The sequence below is a fragment of the Phocoena sinus genome, chromosome 8, assembly GCF_008692025.1.
Source record: "Phocoena sinus isolate mPhoSin1 chromosome 8, mPhoSin1.pri, whole genome shotgun sequence".
Classification (NCBI taxonomy): Eukaryota; Metazoa; Chordata; class Mammalia; order Artiodactyla; family Phocoenidae; genus Phocoena; species Phocoena sinus.
In genome coordinates, this window is record NC_045770.1 from 94,633,669 (window position 1) to 94,647,528 (window position 13,860).

At 44.8% G+C, this 13,860-nt stretch overlaps 1 protein-coding gene across 6 annotated transcripts in view; it reads left to right on the forward strand.

The window, feature by feature from the left end:
• EXT2 (exostosin glycosyltransferase 2) overlaps window positions 1-13,860 on the forward strand; it is a 134,872-nt gene that overhangs the window by 109,830 nt on the left and 11,182 nt on the right. For all 6 annotated transcript variants that reach the window (XM_032640913.1, XM_032640915.1, XM_032640912.1 and 3 more), the window contains one exon: window positions 12,206-12,349. In XM_032640913.1, the coding sequence (XP_032496804.1) occupies window positions 12,206-12,349 (144 nt within the window). The remainder of the gene's footprint in view (window positions 1-12,205; window positions 12,350-13,860) is intronic.

Below are 13,860 nucleotides of genomic sequence, written 5' to 3' on the forward strand. Positions count from 1 at the left end.
GAAAGGAAATCGAATATGTCTGCTGAACATTGAAATAACATCTGATGGTTTAAAAAAGCACCCAGTTGGGAATTACAATAGAGTGACACTTTTTCCTTCCCCACTGAGCAAATTAAAACAGCGAGCTCAGAATTTGTTTGCCTAGCCATTAATGAAACATCAAATGTAGGACTCGGGGCTCCTCATCCCAAGGAGGGAGCCTGCTGCCCGCTGGTACATCAGGTGTCTCCGTTGAAGGGTGTCTCCTCCTCGCAGACTCCCATCCCACGGAAGTCAGGTGAGTTAGATTTGCAGTTTTCCATAAGCGCTTATTTTGTCAGGCAGTGCCGGTGAGGAAAGAGCTCTCCTGACCTTCCCACTCCCCGCCCTACGTGCCCCCCACCCCAGCCACACCTCGCCATCTTTCTTGTCTGCAGCACCGGCAAGCCCACCTGGCCCCGGAGTTCTGTGCCTCAAGAATGAATGTTTGTAATGTGGGATAGTTATTTTAAAGAGGTGTTGGTACACTTGATGGTTTAAAGAATGCATACTTTCCCTCCCCCATTCAAAAGGAGATAACTGCCGTGATATTCCAGCCCTGAGAGGATCCATATGTTTACGGGTTATTGTTCCAAAACCTGCCTGTTGTCTCTTTGGGATTGATTACAGGCTTTGGCCGCTCCAGGAATCCAGAGCTTCAGGATTTGGTTTATGATTTGGGAATAGCGGGAATTTGTCTTGCATAGGCTGCTTATCTGCCTTGATTTTCATAGGGGTGCTTAAAGGAGGTGTGTGGGCAGGACTTGGCATGGGACCAGGGGAAATGAAAGCCATCCTGGCCGTATCCAGGCCCTGAACTCCCCCCGCAGCTCTCTCAGGAGGGCAGAGCCTGCACCTTTTGGAGCAGAATTCTGTGGTGTGCTGCCCAAGTGTGAAGCCGCACCGTTCATTGCCACTTGTAAAATTGCTTGCAAAATCGTGAGTTTAAGACAGTGGTTGGTGATTGCTATTGCATTAGACATAGCAATTCCCTGTTTTGGAAGAATAGAAAGAAAGAAAATTTTAAAGGAACGGAGTAGTCCCCAAACCTTAAAAATGTCACACCTGGGAGAATGAATCTCAAGAAAACAAGGTGAGCTAATCAGTGTGATAAAATTACAACTCACCTCTTAGGTCAGATTTATTTCTTGCTGCTCCAAAATTGGTGCGTAGGGTTAATCGTGATTGCAGTATATTTGCTACTATCTGTTGGCTGCTTTAGATCAAAACTTGTCAACCTTTAAAAGCAAAATTTCTGGGTTCCCATCCAGCCTCTGGAGTTTGGGCTGAAGACTTGAGGGGTGGGGCAGAGGTCCTGATCACATGTTGACACTCTGCTCCTGGAAGGGGCAGGAAAGGGCTAACTTCTTATAACCGAGGCCACTAATTCACATCGGTGGCGTAGATCTGGGGCTGGATTGACAAACCCCCCTCTTTAGCTCGGTCCATTCAGACAGGATTGTGTTTGCCTGGTCTACTGCTCTGTGCCTAGTGCTTGACACATAGTGGGTGCTCAGTCAATATTTACTGATTGAGTGCACGTAATGTGATTGGATATGGAATTTTTTTATATATAATTTCTATGAGTGAAATTAGGAGGAGTTTTTCAAAGTTTAAATGATTCTGTATTTTGTTTGCGGTAAGTGGGCCTCTCACTGTTGTGGCCTCTCCCGTTGCGGAGCACAGGCTCCGGACACACAGGCTCAGTGGCCATGGCTCACGGGCCTAGCTGCTCCACGGCATGTGGGATCTTCCCGGACCGGGACACGAACCGGTGTCCCCTGCATTTGCGGGTGGACTCTTAACCACTGTGCCACCAGGGAAGCCTGATTCTGTATTTTGTATTCAGAGGGAGAACTCTGGTTTTCTCCTTGCTGGCCTGCTTAAACAGAGAGCAAAGAGTAAACTTTTGTACTGATAATTTACCTGGTTGGGGGCAATAGGGATCTCAGCCCTAACTTTGTAATTTAACTTCCTTTTCCTTTATCCTCTTAAAATGAAATCCATGAAGCTTTTTCCTTATTCCCTGCTTTCCCATCCCCGACTTAACTCTTTTTTTGTACTTTTTCCTGCATCCTTGCTTTCTTTCATCTCTAGCTTTCTATGCATATGTCATTAGATTTTCTCAGTGGTAAGCTCCTTAGTAACAAGATATATCCTTTATTTTTGTATTCACTCTTTGAAGTATAAGACAGTCCCTAGAAAATAGTTGGGGGCAACTGATTTTTGACCAGAGGTGCAAACGCAATACAGTGGAGGAAAGACAGCTCTGTTAATGAATGGTTCTAGACAAATTGGACATCCAGAGGCAAAAATCTAACCTTGACCTAAACCTCACACCTTACAGAAAAATTAACTGGAAGTGAATCATGGGCTTGAACATATGAAACGTAAAATTATGAAACTTTCAGGAAAAAAACTTAAGGAGAAAACTCTTCAGGATCTAGGGCTAGACAAAGAGAAGCATGATTCATAAAAGGAAAAGTTGATAAATTGGACCTCATCAACATTTAAAACTTATGCTCTGGGGCTTCCCTGGTGGCGCAGTGGTTGAGAGTCCGCCTGCTGATGCAGGGGACGTGGGTTCGTGCCCCGGTCCGGGAGGATCCCACATGCCGCAGAGCGGCTGGGCCCGTGAGCCATGGCCGCTGAGCCTGCGCGTCCAGAGCCTGTGGTCCTCAACAGGAGAGACCACAACATACTGCATACTGCAAAAAAAAATTATGCTCTGTGAAAGGCCTTGTGAAGAGTATTAAAAGACAAGCTGCAGACTGAGGGAAACTATTTGCAAACAACATATCCAACAAAGGAGTAGCACCTAGGATATATAACTCTCAAAACTCAACAGCAAAAGACAAACAATCCAATTAGAAAACGCGCAAAGGACAGGAGCAGTTATTTCACCGAAGAGTATATACAGATGGCGAAAAGCACGTGAAAAGATGTTTGACATCATTAACCATTAAAGATTAAAACTGGGGGCTTCCCTGGTGGCGCAGTGGTTGAGAATCTGCCTGCTAATGCAGGGGACATGGGTTCGAGCCCTGGTCTGGGAGGATCCCACATGCCGCGGAGCAACTAGGCCCGCGAGCCACAACTACTGAGCCTGCGTGTCTGGAGCCTGTGCTCCGCAACAAGAGAGGCCGCAATAGTGAGAGGCCCGCGCACCGCGATGAAGAGTGGCCCCCGCTTGCTACAACTAGAGAAAGCCCTCGCACGGAAACGAAGACCCAACACAGCAAAAATAAATAAATAAATTAATGTCCAAAAAAATAAAAAAAAAAAAAAAAAAAAAAAGATTAAAACTGGAATTATATACACCTATCAGAATGGCTAAAATTTAAAAAAAAATTGTCACAACACCAAACGCTGGTGAAGATGCAGAGAAACTGGATCTCTCATACATTACTGGTAGGAATGTAAAATGGTACAGCCACTCTGGAAAAACAGTTTGGGCCATTTCTTATAAAACTAAGCACGCAACTACCACACGACACAGCAGTTGCACTGGGGCATTTATTCCAGAGGCAGTAAAATTTCTGCCCACACAAAAACCTGTATGCGAACGTTTGTAGCAGCTTTGTTTGTAGTGCCAAAAAATGAATTAGCCCAGATATCCTTTAGGGGGTGAATGGTTAAACAAACTGGTCCATCCACACCGTGGAATATTAGTCAACAACGAAAAGGACCAAACTATTGATATACAGAGCAATTTAGATGAATCTCTGGGGGATTATGCCGTGTGAAAAAAAGCTAATCCCGAAAGGTTACGTATTGTATGATTCCATTGATACATAGCCTTCTTGAAATTACGAAATTGTAGAAATAGAGAACAGATTAGCAGTTGTCAGAAGGTACCTGGATGGGGAGGGTCTATAAAAGGTCAGCAGGTGGGACCCTCACGCTGATGGAAATGCTCTGAATCTTGACTGTGTCAGTGTGAATATCACGTTGTTACGTCACACTGTAGTTTTGTAAGATGTTACCATTGGGAGGAACTGGGTAAAGAGTACACGGGCTCCCTCCGCATTCTTTCTTACAACTACTTTTGAATCTACAGTTATCTCAAAGTAAAATGTTTAGTTAAAAAATAGTGGGAGCTCAGAAAGTATCTAAGAGTTGAATGTGTAAATGAATTAATAAATAGAAACACCCAAATCTCTCCATCCCTAGACTGTGACTTAAGCTTGCTGTTGGGTTGCCTTTCTAGAACTTGATAGCAGGATTAATATTTTTTTAATAAATTTATTTATTTATTTATGGCTGCGTTGGGTCTTCATTGCTGCGTGCGGGCCTTCTCTAGTTGCGGCGAGCGGGGGCTACTCTTCCTTGCAGTGCATGGGCTTCTCGTTGTGGTGGCTTCTCTTGTTGCGGAACACAGGCTCTAGGCACGCGGGCTTCAGTAGTTGTGGCCCCCCGGCTCTAGAGCGCAGGCTCAGCAGTTGTGGCGCACGGGCTTAGTTGCTCCGTGGCATGTGGGATCTTCCCGGACCAGGGCTCGAACCCATGTCCCCTGCATTGGCAGGTGGATTCTTAACCACTGTGCCACCAGGGAAGTCCAGGGTTAATATTTTTAAGATAGGTGGAATCTCTGGATATTTAAAGAAATGTTATTGAGGGCATCATCTGTTTTCTGTTTTTTGTCTCTTTTTGCATCATCTGTTTTGATAGTTTGGACTTTATTCTAGTGTTTGCCTTCTGTTGTAGGCCATCCCAAATCTTTTTTTTGAAGTAGATGGGATACAAATAAATAAGTGATTTAAAAAGAGTTCCTCTGCTTCTTGATTTTCCACCAAGAGATTATGGAGTTTAAGCACACATATAGGGCGCTCCGATTAATTAACTCATTAAAGAATCGTCTTGGAACCACATTTATGCTTCAGAGTCAGCCAGGATTGCAGTTTGTGGTCAATGCCATTTCCTCCCTTTGCACAGTAAGAAAACAAACCTGGCCAGTTCTGCGGTAGCATCTGTGAGTGATAGGGCAGAACAGTGACATGAAGTAAGAAGAGTTACTTCGGGCTTCCCTGGTGGCACAGGGGTTGAGAGTCTGCCTGCCGATGCAGGGGACACGGGTTCGTGCCCCAGTCTGGGAAGATCCCACGTGCCGCGGAGCGGCTGGGCCCGTGAGCCATGGCTGCTGAGCCTGTGCGTCTGGAGCCTGTGCTCCGCGACGGGAGAGGCCACAACAGTGAGAGGCCCATGTAACGCAAAAAAAAAAAAAAAAAAAAAAGAGTTACTTCCTCCCTGCTGGGCAGAGCTGATATCTTTGGTCTCCAGTCAGTCAAATCAAGGCTCACCAAGATCAAGTTGAAATTTCGAAGGCTCAGTAATGGTTGTTTATAAAAGCTGAAGTCTCTGTTTCTACCTCATGCAGGATTTAAAGGGAATAGCCATTTGCCTTATGATCACTATTCTCCTTTTAACTTCATTAAACAATCCCCTGGGACCAGACTTAGAAACAGTATCACCCCCACTGGAGTTGAGGTTATGGAAATAAAAATGATTTCACGTTTAGTGGGTCTTAAGGAGCACGAAATTAGAAGGCCCGTGACCTGATCCTGACCCATCTCTGCCTCCTCCCATCCCCTCAAACGCGCGTCTCTCCTTCCCTTCTTTATTATCTCTCAGGAGATTCATTGCCTCATGAAAAATAGTAGTTGAGTTTAATCTTTTGTTCAGCTGCTTTTTGCTTGTCCTTCCTTCCCTGCCCCAGAGCCTCCCGGATTACAAGGCTCCAGTAGGCCCTCGGTGTCCTAAGTGGCGTCTCACTCGTTTGCCACACAGCTGATGGGACTTCCTTCTTTTAACGGTGGGAGCACGTGGCTTTCTCTGCTAAATGGAAACCACGTTCATGAAGAGCCTTCGGCTTTCAGAAGATGGGTGCTGAGGGGAGCAAAGGGTTTTGTCGTTTTCCCCGCTGCCTCTCGCTTCCCCATTCTGTTCCCCACCTCGGTCATTCGCGTGTGTGTAGGACCCTTAACCGTCTCTGCCAGCGACTGCACACAGCTGAGAATACTGACACTGAGTGTGACTTTAAACCCCGTCATCTGACCTCTTTGTTTGACGAGTGAGGGCCTGAGTGTGGGGAGAGGAAGTGCTGTTTAGAATCAGGAGAGCGGGAAATCGCAGGACCTCGTGAGCAGAGGCTGGACGGGGAGTTAGGCCTGACCCAGCAGTGTGACCTCTGGACAGCGCTTCTTGTCCAGCCTTCAGTTTTCCCATCTGTCCAGTGAGGGGACTCGACCAAATGATCTCCGCCTTCCAAGTGACCCCTGAGTCAGCGTGGGCGGCGGTCCGCAGCTCACACTGCCGGAGTGTGAGTCTCTTCTTAACCATCCACCGAAGGCCTGTGGTTCTGCCGTCTGGTGAGATGGCAGATGTCTTAGAGCCACCTCTTCAGTGGTGTCTCCCTAACAGTGGTACCCGTGAAAGGTTTAACGCACATGCTCCTCTACCAGCTGTGGCCAATCCTGGTCTGTCTCCCTACCTTCATCACAGGCCCAGGCCTGAAGAGAGGACTTGAGAGGAGTGGCGATCATGTGCCCCAGCGCCAGGGCACTAACCTCCAGCCAGACTGGGGCAAATAGGATCGCTGCCAAAACCCCAGGAGCCTTCCCACGATGGGGCTTTTCCTGTTTGGCTAATTTTAAGCAGAACCCCACCTTGGGTTGGAAAGGTCTCTGGGGCAGACTGAAGTGATGTAACAGGTAACTCTTAATACATAATGCAGCGTGTACATGTATTTGTCAAAACCAGTCAGCATCAGGGCACTCCAGATGACAACGTTGGGCTCCCTTGCTCTAGATGCCCAGCGTTAGCATTTAATAGTGTCCCAGGCATGGGTAAAAGCTCTTTGGCTTTTTGCAAAGCACCCCCTTGACAAAAACTACCAACCACCATTGTAATTAAAAGCATGAGCTGAAAATGGAGCCAATCAGTCCCTCCATTCCACTTCATTTCAGGAAATTCCAAATATAAAAGGTGAGCTTTGTTCCCAGAGGGCTGAGAGTGAATCCGAGAACTGGCTTCTCTGTGGAAACCAGCTAGAAATTGGACCTCAGCCAGCTCCCCCTTTCCCATCTGGGCAGCACGCAAGACAGTCCTGATGGAAAGGACGGCCACTAATCCAAAGGTGTCTGCGAACTGGGTTTCTTGCAGCTCTGCCACGACTGACCCTCGCATGTGGCCACAGGGCTTGGGCTGGGTCATAGCGTTCTGTTCTGCTTTGATGGTTAGGGATCAACAAAACCTAGGGGGCATGTGCAAGGAGAGAAATGAACCCTGGCCCAGTCTGGGTACCTTGCGTCCATGTTCTGCCCCCTCTCCACCACCACCCCCACCCCCTTTTCCCCCACCACTTCTTGGTCCATCTCTTGATTCATGAATCCTGATACATGTGGCATCCCTCTCACCCAGTAGCAATATCCCTGTGGGAACTATGCCTTTGAAAGTGTGATGACTGTAGCAGCCACTTCAGAGAGTTCCTTTCCTCCTGGAGCTAGCCCATGATCTCCTAATCGGATATCCCAGATGGGCGCCACCTGTTGTTTCACCTTCTCCCTCCCCCACCCCACCCCCAGTCTGTTTCCTGAATCTGACTGTGGTTAGCACACACCCCGAGTTTAATATGCGCTCTCTAAGCTGGCTTAGAATATAGTGCATTCTCTTTTCAGGAACATTTATTGGGTACCCGTATGGGTGCGGCATTTTAAACAAAGTGAAATAATGCAGGCCAGCAACTGATCACAGTTGCTGAATTAGTTTCCTTGGAAATAGGTCAGTGAGGAAGAAGATATCAGAATTTAGGCCTAAAAGTTCATTAGAGGTCATTTAATCCAGCCCCTCCTTTTGCAGAGGGCAGAATGGAAGCAGGGCACCTTGAGTAGGTCTGGGGCACAACTCATCAGTGGCAGAGCCAGGCCTGGATATACGTTAACCTTGTCCCCAGTGTACTTTCTATAAGCAGTAATCAAGGCTGGCTGCTGTGCCTTTTAAAAAAAGGTAGAAGCTCTTAGTTTCATCCTCTAGTAATGGGAAGCCGCAAAAGACCGCAGGAAGCTTAAAAAAGAAAAAAAAAAAAAAAGGGTAGATAGAAAACTGAAAATAGAGAAGTGAGCACAGCTGGGAGTCCAGAGAGGAGGATATTTCCATAATCCAGGTAAGAGGTGGTTGGGACCAAGATTATAAAAATTAGAAGGGAAGGAAATAGTTAGGATGGTATTAGGTTATTACAATTTATGTTTGAATAGTGATGTAGAATAGGCCCCAAATGTAAGGACTATTCAAATGATTGCTAAGCCCCTAACCGAGGCGTGGAGTTTGTTATGACAGACGTAGGCCTCTGTCTTAAAAGATGACACTACACATGGGGGACTTCAGTAGTATAGGCAAACAACTGAATGATGGCGTTGTGACTTGAACATAGCTCTGGGAGCACTGTTACTAGAACTATAGGGATATAATGTGAAGTTTCAAATTCCTGCACTACAGTATATAAAGGCATCTGTTAGTAATGACCACAGGCTGACCCCGGAGCATTTCCCTGAAGTAAAAAGAAAAAAGTTGAATTAGAGTGGGAGATGGGTAGCGAAGAGGGAAGGGGAGGGGTCGAAGTCGAGTTCTTGCTCTTCTGGCTGGGAAAATGCTTTACTATATACATAATCGACTTCGTACTACACCGGGGCTCGGCTAGAGAAGGCCCATCCCCTTCTGTTCCACTCCGTTTTGATCCTGCAGTCAGCTGAAGAGTTATAGATGAAGTGACAAGGATGGTATCTTGATTGCATCCAGCTGCCTGGAGTAAGTCAAGGGCAGAGAGGCCCCGCCTGAGGAACAGCTCTCACTGAAGGCTCCAAAGGCATCTGAGATTCGGGACACCTCTGATGCTTTCAGAGCAGCGTAGTTCAGCGTTCTGTGACCCAGTGTTACCAAATTAAGTGTCTCTGGAGAGGAGTCTGGTAAGTGGCTTCAGCTAACAGGAAGAGGACTGAAATCTCAACAGCCTTTGACCCTAAAACTGATCCAGTGTTATTATTATTGCTGCAGATGGGGGCTTGAAAAGAACCCCTTGGGAAAGTGATTTGACCTTCCTTTGCGCGGATTAGAGAGCTGTGTTGACTCAAATACAGGGAGGGGGAATGCAGCTTCCATCCAGCAGAGGTGCCAACTGAATGGATGCCCCCACCCGCCCCCCCTCTCCTCCACCTTGCCCATCACTGGTGTTGAGTGCAGTTACTTGCGCTTGGAGCCCTTCAGAAATCTCTTTAATTCCATTGAGATGGATTGGTGATTGTGGTCCTGGTGTGACTTGAACAGGCAGGTGCTTGGTGCCAAGCAAAGGAACCTGGCTGTGCGCTTGGTGGGGTGTGTTCAGGCCCACAGGCCAGACAGAAGTTACGGCCCACAGCCTATGTTGTTGCTCTGGGCTCTATAAAGCTGTAATAGTATCATATTATTTTAATCTGCTGAAATACAAACCCCAGAGTAGAGAACACAGCAGCAGCATTAAACATCTGAGGAAATGTTTGACGTGGATTCATTTGTCTCCGGCTATTATGATGTTGCCTGTGGCCGATTAACTCTGTTGGTTACAACATGGGGTTAACGAGGCCAAGGTTGTGGGTTGGAGAGGCCTGTTAGGTGAGCTGGTTCCGCACGAAGGAAACCTCTTCACAGCTCCAGACCACGTTCGAGACCCTGGTCAGTCAGCCCAGGAAAGCACGTAGATGTTCACAAGGCCTGGGCAAGAGAGTGTAATGACTCAGCAAATGTCCCTTTACCCGCTGCTGGAAAAGCAATTTAAAACATGTGCTTTAGTGATGGTGAGCTACTACTGTGATCTTCTCACACAAAGGCTATCACATTATTATGAATGGTAACGGGTGATCAGTACTGTTGCAGACTTCCTTTCTGAATTAAGAAGTATACTAGCTCTGGCTGTGAAGAAGAGAGGAAGTATCTTTGGTTCCCTTCTTTCACGCTCAGCTCTCTGCCTGCAGAGATTTTGTACCCCCCCACCCCCCGTGCATTCAACAAGTGTGCACGGAATGCTCTCATGTGCCGACCCCGTGCTTTGTGCTTGGGAGGCCGCAGTGAGTAAGACAGAGTCTCTGCCTCATGGAGCTTAAACTCTATGGGAGGAAAAGGGATAGTGAGGAGACAGGAAATAACCAGTGCAACTTCAAGAAATGGAAGTTTGGTGAAGAAGAGCATGGGGTGAGGGGGCGTGATGAAGAATGGCTGATTGGGGGACGGCATTTACCTTGGATGGGGAGGTCTGGAAAGACCTCTCAGGGTAGGTGACATTTAAGCAGAGACCTGACTGATGAGCACGAACCAGCCTTTTGAAGAGCTGGGGGAACATTCCATCGAAGAAATAGCAGGTGCAGAGGGCTTGAGGTCTAGTCTACTCACAGTTAAAGAACAGGGAAGCCAGTGAATTGTGGGAGAATACGGTACGAGAGAGATCGGAGAGTAGGAAGGCCGTTTAGAACATGCTAAGGAGTTTCGTTATTATTCTTAGTCAATAGGAAGCCATTTTTTGTTTTTTAAAGATTTTGTGGGGGGGAGATGTTATGGATTGAACGTATCTAAAACAGGTATGTCGAAATCCTAACCTTTAGTAACCTTATTTGGAAATAGGGTCTTTTCAGAGGTAATTAAGTTAAAATGAGATCATTAGGGTAGGCCCTAACTCAGTTTGACTGGAATCTTTATAAAAAGGTGAAATTTGGGCGCAGAGACACACAGAGAGGAAAGAAGACGATGTGAAGACAGAGGTTTGGAGCAACGCATCTACAGGCCAAGGAATGCCAGAGATTGACAGCCAACCCCCAGGTGCTGGGAAGAGGCAAGGAAGGCTCCTTCCCCTGGGTGCGATGGCCCTGCCAGCACCTTGATTTTGGATTTCTAGATTTCTAGCCACTCAGTTTGTGTTACTTTTTACAGTAGCCCTAGCCAACTAAAAAAGGGGGAGTGTTAGTATACTGGCTCTGCCTTTGGGAAAGCAATGAAGCATCCTTCCTGGACTCAGTGACACTGGGGTGTTGGGTAAATATATAATGAAAAAATACATAATGAAAAAATATATAAATTAATAGGATGGAGCCCACTGATTGAATTACCCTGTATAGAATACCCTACTGTTCTTTTAAGAATGGTCCTTTTAGTGATGCTCTGTAGATGATGGTTTGGAGGGGTGAGAGTGGAAGCCAAGAAATAAGTTGGAAGTCTGTTACAGTAATCCAGTAACCTGCATTAATCTGCTAATGAGTAATGTAGTTGGTAGTTTCAGAGATGTTCCGCGCCAGACATACATTTAGAGGGCATCAGAGTAGAGACAGTATTTAGTGATTGAAACTAGATGTTACTTAGAGGGGAGAGTTGAAAGAAGAGAATAGGGGCCAGGAGTAGGCCCTCTGGAACTCTGCTGTTTAGAGGCCTGGTCAAGGATGAGGATTCGTGGTGCTGAGAAGCGGCGCCAGGACAGCTGGTAGATTGTCAGTATTCACTAATGGTTAATGGTTTAAAGGTTAAACTAAATTATACGGAAATACATGGGGAGAGGTATTGGAAGTACCTCACCCCTCATATACCAAATTCTGTTTAACAAAGCTATATCTAAGAACCTTTCCAAATCTAAGAACCTTTCCAAATGCGGAAATCAAGTTTTTGTTTTCAGTTTGTTACAGATTATAGAATCAGACAAATTTTGTATACTTGAGGCTTCCAAAAGGTCATTAAAATGTCTTTGTGCTCCAGATAGATTTCTTTTTGTTTTTTAGAAACAGAGACTTTGTAAGTTTTCACAATGATCAAAATTTGTTACAAATCAGGGTTCCATTTAGTCTTCATTTGTGTGTTCATTAAGAGTGGAACCTGTTTCATTAATCACATGTTAAGAGATTACCTACCTTGGCCCAATTCAGGAAGCTATTATTCTACATTACTCGAAATTTCCAAGCAAGCACGGGGAAGTTTTGGAGGAAATTAGAATCACATCTATCTTTGAATATTGGCAGAAGAAGTAGCATCTGTTGGATCAGATATCTTCAGAAGCCTATTCTGCTCTTAGTATGTGAAGATTTGAACGTGGGGACTCTGTCGATACTGTTTAAAGAACTGAGCACTGTGCTCGGTTGTTGTCTGAACTGGGAGTTGATTGCTGATGTGTTTCTGTCCTCAGGTCTGGCGAGAATTTCCTGACCGGTTGGTGGGTTACCCGGGTCGCCTGCATCTCTGGGACCATGAGATGAGTAAGTGGAAGTATGAGTCTGAGTGGACCAATGAGGTGTCCATGGTGCTCACAGGGGCAGCTTTTTATCACAAGGTAAGTCGGGGGCAGACTTGGGGCAAGTGGGGCTGAGTTGTCAAGCCAAGAGTATGATACTTGTTTTATTTGGCCCAACTTAATTCTCACGAGTTTTGGAAAAATGTTCTACTTTAGATGTTTTTTTCCAGTTTGCCTCTTTGATTTACTAATTCACATGTACAGACAGTTGTAAATATTCTCATTAGTTTGCTTTTTGCATGCATTATATTGTGAGTTTTTTTCTTATATCATTAACATTTCTTCATAAACAACTTCTTAACATAATTGCTAATATACCATTATATTAATATTCCATAAATCATGTATAACTGTTTGTCTGTCATTTAGGTTGTATCTAAGTTTTGTATCTAATATGTTATTTTGTATCTAATATACTTAGGTTGTATCTAATTTTTTTGCTAGATAATGCTTTATATCAAATGCTTAAACAATGATCAGTATCCATTTTCATACCCGTTTGTACTTAGGATCATTATGATAGATTCCTAGAAGTATTATGAACATTCGGGGGAGGTTTTGATATATATATTTGTTGGTTGTTTTCAATATAGTTTGTGCCAATTTACATTCTTCCCAGCAAAATACAAAAGTATCTTACCATACCCTCCCTTGCATGAAAAACATTTTTAAAAAATCAAACTTAGCTGTTTTGATAAGTGAAAGTGGATCTTATTGATTTCACTTTGATTTGATAACTATTGAGGTTGAAATTCCTTTTGTGTATATTTTAGCCTCTTGTATTTCTTCTCTTAGAATTGTCACTATGTTTTTGACTCTTTTTTTTTATTAAAGGGAGAGATTGAAGGGTATGCATTGGACTTTAGAATATTCTGTTTGATGGTGGAGTGCTCCCTGGGAGTGTGTGGCTTAATTAAACAGTAATAACTTGTCAATTGTCAGCAGTGGCATAAGGAACTGATGTCAGGAAAAAGATCTGTGCAGCTCAGCACAGTTAATTTGACTTCGCTGTATTTATATTGATTGCGTGTTGTTGTCTCAGCACTGCTGCCCTCGTATTTTTCAGGGCTCTAGATCCAGAAATGAGTTTTTGTTCTTAGCAAAGAATAAATAAATAAATAAGGTTTATAATTCTTGGGGTTTGTGGTAGACTGATAAATACCTTTTTTTAGCCCACAAATTTCTGTACTATTTCATACATATAGGTTATGTAGTTTCAGAATTGCCTCATTTTGTTTCACTTTAAAAAGGACATGTCTGCAAAGTCAATCCACCATTAATACATCTGTTTCTATCTGCAGTCTATAGAAAGAATATGGAAAACAGGGTTGAACATTGTGACTCGGGGGAAGGATTTAGTGAAGATCAGTATGTAGTGTGTTTCTGAACAATATTTATTAAACATATGATATATTAATCAGTCCAGAGGGCCTACATCTTACAAGGGCTTCACACCATACGGTACCCACCTCTGTTTACTATAAGTGATTTTTTTAAAGAATGACAGTGTTAAAGACACTTGGTCACCTGACCAAAAACCATTCTAATAC